Source organism: Trypanosoma cruzi, genomic scaffold (assembly GCF_000209065.1).
Source record: "Trypanosoma cruzi strain CL Brener 1047053516281 genomic scaffold, whole genome shotgun sequence".
Classification (NCBI taxonomy): domain Eukaryota; phylum Euglenozoa; class Kinetoplastea; order Trypanosomatida; family Trypanosomatidae; genus Trypanosoma; species Trypanosoma cruzi.
Genome location: NW_001849484.1, coordinates 27,149 through 38,485, shown reverse-complemented (window position 1 = coordinate 38,485; position 11,337 = coordinate 27,149). Strand labels below are relative to the sequence as shown.

Sequence of the window (11,337 nt, the reverse complement as noted above, 5' to 3'; positions counted from 1 at the left end):
TACGAGAAAAGCATTTGAACGAGAAATGAAGCCTTAGCTAATTACATCTGAAAAATAATAAATAATTTAAAAAGCGAGTCACCTCATACATCGCAAAACCTCCCAAAAGTATTTACATTCATACAGTACTCTTATATTCATATTTTCTTTTTGGTTATTTCTCTATTTGACTCAAAATAAACCAAAAAACATTTTTAAAAAAAATGTGTCTCCTTACTATTCCACCACGTCGAGTATAAGCCCCACACCAGCAATTGTCCACTTCTTTGCGGGCTGCTTCGTTTTAAGCCAGAAGCCAACCACGTAGCCAGGGCCACGTTGTTGAGTTTTGTAGACAGGGCACTCATACTGATCACGGCGGTCGATCTTGGATAGTGGCAGTGAGCGCACTGTCATGATGGGCATCTTGGGGTAAAGCTCCTTCATCCTGCTTTCCTCAATACATGACGAGCTCGTGTCCCAGCGGGCTCCCTCCATAGAGAGACCAGACACATGACATCCATCTCGGGCACTCGTCTCAATCTGATCGGCAGACTTCTTTAGAACATCAATCACCAATGCCATCTGGTCAAGATCAAAGCTGTTGATAATAGAAGTCGTTTGCATAATAGCCGTGAGAAAAGACATGGGATTGAAAAAGAGAGCGATATTCGTCACCTTGGGTGTCTGCAACTCCCCGATCCAGTTGACCAGTTGATCATTTCGGAGAAGGAAGTTCTCCATCCATGACCCAAGTGCCCGGAGGGAGAGAAACGAAACCTTTTCCCAAACGGCAGGAAGCTTGTCCAGGAAAATCTCATCAAACAATGTCTGCATGGGCGTCGTCATTGAAAGGGCGCCCTTGAGACCAAGATCCAGCTCTTCAATCGTGGATTTCATAACGCTAATAAGAAGATTCATGCGCTCACACTCCTGATAGAAAACGTGTTGTTGCGGCGTCCGCTCATCCTCAAGTCGCTCAGCCAAATCCTGCAGATTATGGGGCTCAGGAAGACGTTCACGAATCTCCTCAATCTTTTGCTGCACAACTTCCTGGGCACTTAACATATCACCTCCGCCGTGCTGCTTCGGTTGCAATTCATTGATGGTACGGAACAAGACATCCGCCTGAACGGTTCGGTAGTTAATCTCGGCATTTGGATGAAGACCAAAAAGAAGAGGAGATTCTTGTGGAAAATCCTCACCGTTGATTAACCAGTCCATATATTCATTGTAAGTCATGGGCGCAGGCACTTCCAATCCAGGTGCTAGCTGGAGACTGTCACAACACTCTGGTACGACAAATGTTCGAAGATACGCCATGCACAAGACACGATCCCAGTCATCTGTGATGTGTCCGCCGTACATAATTTCACCAAAAACATATCTCAAGTCTTCCCATGGCACCTTGGGACGGTCCTCGATGTAATTTGCCGCCACCTCCATACATGTGGTCAAGTCCCCCGCATTGTAGGGGTACACCCTGTTCCAGCCCAGTGGACCAAATTTCTTCCGCTCCACAACCACCGCATGAAAAAAGCACATGGAAAACATAATGCAGCGAAATTCAGTCGGCTTTGCACTTTTTTCCCATGGTTCGTCGCTAAAGTTCGTCATTGCTCGAACAATATTGGATCGAATGCCCGTCGGCGGTTCAGAAGTAAGTTTAATGGAACGTTGCAGGACACCAATGGGAATCAAATTGGAGGGCTCAGCACTTAAGAACACACGGAATTCCGGATGCCCCCTTGGACCCTCAAAAGGAATATCATCATCGTCATCATCTTCCTCGTCTTCCTCCACGTTCTCACGATTCCCCTTTCCTTTGGCGTCATCTTCATCTGCTTCTCCGAATTCTCCACCCTCCACCATTGCAGAGAACTCCAGCTCGTCTCCACCCACCAACTCCCCTTCATCAACGGAGGCCTTGGAAACTTCTTCGGGGAATGCCTCCCCCTCAGCTTCCCGTTCTTCTTCCGGCTCCTCCAGGACTTTCTTCCCGGCCGCGCGTCTCTCTTTCCGTTCTTTTTTCAGCTGTGCCACTCGAGTGTAAATTTCCGCGTAATTATCCAGACGACGCTCCAAGCTTTGAAGCCACTTCTGAACAAGATGAATATTGTTTAACAGCGCCCATCCGCCATGAAGGAAGCACTTTTCCAATGCCCGATCCGCAACGATTTCTTGGCCTTGGCCAAGTGACACATTATACAGTCGTTCATTGTCATACGTGAAGCCCAGCTTTCGACCGGCCTCCTCGACAGCCCTCACAGGATCCACGCCAGGGGAAAGAATAAAAAACAGTGGGGTAGTGGTTGTCGACTCCGAAATAGAAACAGAGATATCGACAGTCTGGTCAGACACAAAGAAGCGGCCAATGCTGTCGGATACAAAGGTCTCCAAAGCGGAGGTTAGTCTGTCTGGACGTAAGCAACGCAACACGAGTAAACGTTGAAATTGTGTCAAATTCTTCCATTCAGAGGGCATCTTCTCCAATTCGGGTTTCTCCGTCTCGGTCCATTGTCTCCATCGATTATTTTCCGCCATGTCACTTGGCAGAAGATTGAAGGGTGGTACCGAGCCCTCCACCTCAGCAAGAGCCTGTGCAGCTGCCCAGTTTGGTTCGGGACACCACTCCACCACCGTTTCTGGCCGCGGCACACCCAACTTCTTCTTTCCACGGAGAAGAAAATCAAGCTGCTTCACATCAATGTCCCCACGTCGTTGGAGAATCGCAAACGTCAGCAGGCTGGATAAGATAAGTTTATGTCGCTCAAACAAACCACGTGAGACATACGCAAAAACGGATTCCATAATAGACTGAAGCACGTTTTCTACACGCTTATGTACATCTTTTCTGTCCTCCGGTTGTACAGCTCTCTTCAAGGCCTTATTGAAAACCACCATAAAGGCTTCCAAAGAGTATTGGTACATGTGATCAATCTTCCAAAGCTGATCAATTTGAAAAAATAATAACGCCCCACGTACGGCCACGGAAGTATAAGTTAAGCGATTTTGAGCAATATCCTTCTGGGTAGCAACGGCTTGGGCAAAAGAGGCATTTATTTCTTTTGCCTTCTTCTTTGTGTTCTCAAGATTCTCAATCAAGGCGACATTTTCCAAGATATCGCCTGTAGCGTTTGTTAACTCGAAAAGTAGGCCATCCTCACACTTCTGAAGTTCAATGGTCATCGTGTTCATCTGGCGAAGAAGGGTTCCTCGTTTATTTTCCAAGTCCGGCCGCTCCTGGTTCACAACAACGGCAAGCAATTGATCTTCCAGGCCAACTTCGGTCACCATAAAATTGATTAATGTGGTTTGAGCATTTACCTCGGGGCCATACGACGGATTGCCAAGCTTTGTCTGTAGGATCAAACGGAAGCTGGGATGATATTCCACCTCTGTCGCACCCAATTTAATATACACACGGCCTCCTTTCTTAAAGGTCTGTCGACTCAGAACACCATCCAAGACTGGCTCAATAAATTCACCCAAAGATTCAATCACACATGGAAGTCCCTGTTCGATACACGTCTGAAGAGTTCGCTGCCATGTCTTTTGTGATGTTTGAATGACCTTCAGTCCGTTCTTTTCCTCACGCGTTCGAATCCATTTGATGCCCTGCAGTTGCGGATCAATGAGTAGTGGCCATCGGGTACAATTTGTTAAAATCGCACCATTCTCTGTAGATATTCGATCGGAAGGTAAACCTTCGTTGTTCCACGAGGCGACTTTCGCCTCCGATGTGAGGACATTCATGGTAATGTCAAGGTTCTCTGTCATTGGAATACCCAGCTCCTTCACTTTGGGCACCCAATCCTCAACCACAATGCGCTCACGGAAGGCCTTTGAGAAAGGACCAATGTATGAAACAAATGAGGCCCCCAAAAGGACATCACCCACCAAAAGATCACTGGCAACCTGAAGTTCTTGAATAGTGTTGCCCCATCGGACACTTTCATCGGCCAAACCACTCACAAGACGTTGAGCAAGATCCATTTTGAGCTGTGTCTTCTTTGCCTTTAGTTGAATGGCGTTTGCAGATTCCACAGCCTCATCGTATTGGGATATGAGAGCGCTAAGTTTGGCGTTTAGATCTGCAACCTTGTCCTGAATCTTCTTTAAGGCTGTTTTACTCTGATGCAAACGCTCTTGAGCCTCCGCCAGCCGCTCCTCCTTGGGACGAACTTCACAACGCACCAAGTGGTACTTGTTGATACCAATAGCCCATTTACACAGGCCAGCCGCCGCAAATGACTTGGTTTTAATGTTGTCGGGATCAAAGGCAGGATTTGTAATGTACATTTGAATTTGATCAATGCAGACTTGTGGGATATTGTTGACATCAAACCCTTTTAGTTCCGCCAAGAACCGATCCACCTGATTCATCATCTTTTTGCACTCCGCCCAGGTTCGATTTTTTACTGAAGGAATTGCACGAGGATTAGACGTCAAAACCTTAACACATATGGCAACCATCTGCACATCCACTGGAGGCTTACCCAAATTCTTAAGCTCCGCAATAGAAGCCTTATCCAGTGTATCAAGGGCCGCAAGCGCCTCCTCCACCAAAGGTTTTGCTTTTGCCAAATCTTCAGCGCACTGACTTTCAAAGTTTTCCACTTCGGCGACAATTTTGTTCGTCTTCTCTTCTTCCTTGGCGGCAATGGCACTCTGCTCTTCCACAATGGCCTTCTCTCGCCCCACTGTCTCCATGAGGGCCGCGGTCTTTTGTCGTGCCTCCTCTACCTCCACACTTTCCCTTTGAAGGACCTCTTGCAGGGCTGCCACCTGCACCCCAGCCTCTTTAATCTTGTCAATGCCACTGACCAGACGCTGCTTCCTGTCATTTAGATCCTCACGCTTCTTCGAGAGCAGTTCCTTGTAAAAGGCAATAAGCTCCAGGAAGGATTTTGGTGTTGTGTAAGCACGTCGCTTCTCCTGTAGAAAATACTCCTCACACGTCTCTGTAACTTTCTTCTGACAAAACGCCATAAAATCCGCGATGTTCTGCGTCATCTCCGGGCTTCCCAATTCAATCTCCGACAGGAATCTCCGTGCGACGGACCGTAAAGCCTGCTCTGGCCAACGCAAGAACCAATCAATCACAGTCGTGTTCGCCAGTGCAGGGAATTGGCGGCACCACGCCGCAAAATTCTTGCTTACTGGCGAAAAGCACAAGATGATGTGAAGATGGGACCTGACTTTGCCAATAAAATACTCCCAGCATACATCAGGGTTTGAGTAGTCTGTATAACCGGCAGCCTTTACCTCATTCGTAATGGAGCCAACGATACCGTCACGTTCGTCTTGGTTAAACAACTCAGGAACATTGCCACTGGAAAGCATATCGTTAAGGTACACCAACATATCTTGAGACACTACCTGGGTGTCGGTAATGATGAAGGCAAACGGATACCCCTTCAAGCCACACTTGCGATACAACTCTTGCATATCCGCACGAAAATCGGCAATGCCATAGGTGCTTGTCACGAGAATCTGAAAGATGTCGTGACCATTAATAAAGGAGGAAAGCCGTGCAAGGGATTGCTTTCCAGAACCTCCGACACCCACCAATAAGGCGTTACCACGTGGGTTAGATGTGATACGTGCAATACGGCAAAGGTGCTCAACGGCCTGGTTAAACAACACAAGATCCATACGAGCATAGTTTTCATTGTACTCTTTCAACCTCTTGATAAGATAGGCCTGTGCAGAATCAAGGGTGATTTCATCATACACATTCTCTTCGCCTTCTGGGGAGGTATGAAACGGAGCCCACAAAAATGAGTCTTGTACCAACTCCTTTGGATTAACGTCAGGAAATCCAGCACGACCTATAACTTCAAAAAGCAATGCATCGTAGCGAGCCAAGTCATCTGCATCCGCCATACGATCACGGAAGGTACGGTTACACTCATGAACCCAAAGTCGTGCCATCTGCGCTGTTGTCGTATGGATTTTGGGGTGCGATTTGCATAATCCTTGGAAAATGTTGAACATTTCACGCATATTCCATTGATAGTGAAACTTCACGGCAGTTGGGAAAAACTGCTTAGAAACCAAGTAATGAAGCTCAATGGAGGCATTGGTTATAAGAGTTGTCATGGTATCTCGAATGTCGCGCTGGAATTTATGAGTATGTGCCTGAAGAATTTGTCCATAAATACTTATCAAGTCTGCTCTCTCTGGCATATTTGTGGAGAACACGGCAAAATGTCTCAAAAGACGATCCAAAATTGTAAATGTACCCGACTTCGGATTCATGGCGCCAACGTACCGAAGGTCCACCACCTCCTTCTGTATAATCTTCACACGATCGTACCAGAATCCATAGTTGACGTGCTGTTGAAGGAGGGCAATGGCCTCTTGTGTACCGTATTTATCCGGGGCAGGCATGTTCATATCATCAAGGAAAAAGACCAATTTTTTACGGTTGAAGGGACCATATGTTCGTCCAGAGCGCTTCTCCAGTGACTGTTCCATCACAGCCTGAAGACCACTCGAAGAGGTGCGGGCATTGAAGGAAATTACACGGAATAAGACATGCTCATGATCCAATGAACGTAACTTTGACATGATTAGATTTGTTTTGCCCGTCCCAGCGGTTCCAACAAGCATGACTGATTTGGCATTGTCCACGAGCAAACTCATTAGGTGCGACATACGCACACCATCTGCCGTCTGAACAGACACCGTCGAAAGCTGCCTATCCGGGTCAGGAACGTACGGCTGGACGAGGTCGCTCCATGGCTTCCACTCGTATTGGATCAGCCCATTTTCGTCCTTTTTCTTTTCCACGTAAAAGTCAAAGACCGAGCCCAAATCGCTAATCTTCATGTTCGAGAATTCCTTTTTCCACTGGTTGGAGAAGTTCAGCCGCAAGTCAATGCGTCCATCCGACCCTGGCAATGGACCACCAAAGGCCCAAATAACCGCAAAGACGAAGTACTTTTCATACACCTCAAAATGGTTCGGATGTTTGGACAATTCCTCTTGAGTCGCCTGGGTAAAAATGCCTTCCAAAATAAAACAAATGGTCTGAACCACATTGATATCCATAATCGAGACAATGGGGCGCATGCTACGCTTCCAGAACTCAAACACAAAAGGAACATACTTGTCAAAAAGACTATCAAATATGGTTCCCTCACGTTTGTCTCTTGTGGCAATCCATTTGTCCTTGAAGGGGCCCCAGCCGAGATCACTTTCGTTGATGAAGACAACACCTGCACGAGATACGGTAGCAGGTGAGGCGTTGCGTAGGTGAGACACTTCAAAGATCATACGCATAGAGTCTGTCAGTGGAATACGTTCGTTCGACACTAGCGTCAACATTTTATTATCATCCATCACAGTATTCATAGACTCAATCCATTCAGCATCAATAATACCATCAAGCACAATCCACTTCATGTTGCGTTTCTTCTTGGATTCCAGCGCATATTCACGGAAGATCATAGATAAGATGCCATCTCGCCACTCTTTATTAGGAGTAAAATATCCATACAATTCATTGGAGGTAATGGCCTTTGGATTGAGGCAGGAAGAGACAGCTTTGGCCTTCCACTCATCCTTGTGAAGTTTGGTGAGTGCGCCCTGTAGACACTTCCAGCACTCGGTTTTACCACAACCAGCGGGTCCCAAAACAAAAACTGAGTGACGAACATGCAAGAGCTCCTCGTATTGTACACACTTTAAGATAAAGATGTCATTTTCACCAGGGAGATTGCCGTGTTTCTGGCAAACCTCCTTGCAGGCGGCAACAAGATCGGGTTTGTCCTTTTTCGGAACATCTAAATTGGGGAAAAGAGAGCGAATAAGTCCCATAAACACGTAAACATCATCTTTACTAAGCTTCGCCATATTCGTGTCACGCAACGCACGCATAAGAACATTACGCTCTGGGATATCTGGGTCACCACGCTTCAAGGCACCGGCAATGTATAACACAGATTTAACGGCACGCAAACCCCAATCGTAGTGGTCCTGAGGTGAAAGAAGCTCCTTGTTTAACCGGTAAAGCGTCACAAACTTCAGCGCAAGATCTTTCGCATCCCCAAACCCTTCGGCAGCCAACATAATTTCGCAAATATTTTTAAGATCCGGAACTACCATAGCGCAGGGCCGGAAAAGAGATTTGATGTTTTCAGGAAGCTCCGTACGACCCGCATACCCGGGATTCATTGTGATCCAAATACCAACCGAACGAATGATAGATATTTCCTCATCCATAAAGCGGAACCGCCGTTTCTGTTCCTTCAACGCATTTAGGATGGAGCCCACTTGCGTCGCGACGACAGATAACACCTCAATGGAAATTCGATTGAACTCGTCAAAACAACCCCACGAACCAGACATAGCAAGACCCTTGAAAATTTGTCCCAACGTGATATAATTCATTTGATCTGAACAATTAAACACATAGCACGCAATCCCCATGTTACGCGCAAGGTCCTTAGTCGTTTCGGTTTTTCCGGTTCCTGCTGGCCCAGCAGGGGCTCCTCCTTTTTTCAAACGAAGGGCCTGAGTCAGCGTGATGTAGCAACGATCTGTGAGTTTGGTAATGACAAGGCAACCACAGAGACCGATATACTCGTAACCGTTAATAAACTCAGCATCCGCAATACGAATCTCATTCCCCTTCGTTTCATCCCAGTAGTACCGTAGCTGGGACTGCCAAGTGAAGGCATCCACGGCATCCACACGTTCATCCACCATAGACTGCACGATATCACGATTATGGACATCAATAGTGATAAGATGAACAAGCATTTTTCGCTCATTCGATGTGCGATCAATCAGCACCTCCTTGATGAGACTGTCAAGCTGGGTTTTCTGATTTTTCAAACAATCCTTCATACCAAGATCATTCCCTTCCTCAATCTGAATAAATGCCTGATGAACTTCCGTGGTAAACCAAATGCGTGAGGCTACAATAATTGCCTGACATGGATATTGATAAATCCATTCATTGCGTGGTTTTTCAATATAACTCGCATTCGCTTCCTTAATTTGCTTCTTCACTGCCTTCTTCATGGCGCCAATGAGACCGTCAAGCCAAATTTCAACAGGACCCTCGCAGGTATAATTCTCCGCAAGACTCACTTTCTCACCCTGTACAGAGACCATTTCACATGTGTCCTTCGAACCCACGAGAGAATTGGGATCATTTTTAAAAGTAAAAGTATCGACAGAATCAATAATTTTACTCATGTGCACCATCACGGCTCTTGGGTCCGAGCCTTTTGAGAGAATGTCAATTAAATCCGTCGCGGAAACAAAGAAAAATCGTGGAAAAATCTTTCTCTTTGTCTCCAAGTAGTCTGCAAGAGCCTTTTCGCACCGTGCCAAAATTTCTTGGATGTAATTTAGCGTGAGATCCAGTTCCTCATCTCGCCCCAGTTCATTTTTTAAAGTATCGCTACAAATAACCTCAATGACGTTCGTGTATTTGTGGGCTTTGCTCATAAGATCTCGAAAGACCTGATCTGCCTCAGCAAAGTTCTTCGCTTCCTCAGGAAGTTGCTCCTTAATGTCTGCGGAGCGGACAAAGATGGGAAATAGGTTCATCCACTGTCGCTGTATCTCCATCCATTTCCCAGTGCACGTATCAACGGCACCCAGATTCTTTTGCCAGAGGATGACCCTTTCATAAAAGTATTCCACAAATCGGTCCGAAAGCATAGAAGAAAGGGCATTGTTGTCATTCTCCAACTGCTCCACCACGTCATCCACAGATCCTAAAAGATATGTGTCAAGATCCTTGTCCAATGTATATGTAAACGTCATTGTTTCCCAAATATCGATGATTTTATTAAGATTTGTCTCAATCCTCAATTCCTTGTCGGCCTTTTCAACAATGTTTGCAACTTCTTCCGAAAACTTGTGCAGCCCCAGGGCAAAAAGTTTCTCCAACGTGAAATCACTTGCCTCCGGGTCAATATTGCCCGGTTGCTTGGTTGTTGTCACCAACAGCTGCCAATGTCGTGGTCGCATGGAAGGAGAACTCAACGATTGACACAATGGCAACGAGGTCCGCATGTTACGCACCTGTTCATCCACGCCCTTAAAACAATCCCACGACTTGACTTTCATCGGCTGCTGTTGAAGTTGTTTGGAGAGCTTTTTACACTCGTCTTCAAACAATGAGACGTCCGCGCTCTTAAATGTGGACTTCATCCAATCACTGAACTGAGACATCACGTGCTCGTTCAGGTCCCACACCTGCTTCAACATCATCAGCTCGTGGCGACATTCTCGAATTTCCTTAAATTGCGCAGAATTTAAATCAAAAAGCTCCTGGAGGTTTTGTAGTTCCTTCGCCTCATGTTCAATCACCAAAAAGTGTTTATAAACATCATCCAGTTCATCGTAGACGGTACGACGATCAACAGGATAACCAAAAAGACGCTTTTGTTTAAATTCTTGTGCCTCATTGCGAAGCTTTTCCTCAAAAAGCATGACTTGCTCCTTGACCTTTTCCGCCTCTCTGTCCTGTACAATGGAATTCTGTGCACGCACATTCAAAGCCTTCTTGTTCAGCGCAACCCATTGGTCAGGGGCAGGTTTCCGAAGCTCATCCAATTTTTCAATTTTTGCCAGCTCCACTTCCAAAGCGGAAGAGGTATTTGCGTGACTCTTCAGCATGCGGATAGCAGCCTGAATGGGAGGAAACATGCCACCTGTTTCAATATTCTCTTCCTCGCCCATCACCTCCTTGTTCTTTCGACGGCAATCTCTAATCCATCGCATGACACACTTTAGGGAATCCACATTCCCGTCGAGCACCTCAACATCCAGTCCCTTATCCGCCTCTTTCATAAATTCGTAAAGATTCTCCAAGTCCGCTGATACTTTGTTCATCAAATAGTCTGAATACATCTCTTTCCACTTCTTGCAGATGTCCCGCAAGGCCGCGCGAAAAGGCTTCACGTCAATGGAGACAAAACTCACTACACGTCTTTCTTCCGTATTGCTAATTCTCGTGCTGATACGCTCATATTCTGTAATGGACCGATCAAATTCTTGCAGACTGACACCAAAATATTCGCCGCTTGTCGTTGGAGGAGGCTCTTTAGCCAAGTCCTCTTCTGTGTAGCTGGTGCGTCGCCTGGGAACTTTATCCTTTTCCAAAAATTCCGTAAACGCCTTCTTTCGATCTGTTTCCCACAGGTGTCGAAACTCGTCAAACGTGCAACGATACTCTTCACAGTCCTCATAATTCTGAGTTAATAGAGACTCAATTTCCGCCTTTACCCTCTTGACTTCATTATCGTTACACACCTCTGTCGCGTAGTCCTGCCCGCCGAAAAGGGGTTTTATTAGTCCTGCCGCTGCCTCAATGTTTGAAATGGCGTT

The 11,337-nt window shown here is 46.3% G+C and overlaps 1 protein-coding gene across 1 annotated transcript, besides 2 other annotated features; it reads right to left on the bottom strand.

Moving 5' to 3' along the window:
• Nucleotides 1-11,337: a sequence feature (haploid, Esmeraldo-like haplotype).
• Nucleotides 51-73: a sequence feature (AT_rich).
• Nucleotides 217-11,337, bottom strand: Tc00.1047053509585.10 (dynein heavy chain, putative; the record flags this gene model as incomplete). Its single annotated transcript, XM_801606.1, has 1 exon — nt 217-11,337. A coding segment is annotated over one exon (11,121 nt), but the record flags the coding sequence as incomplete, so codon positions are not given.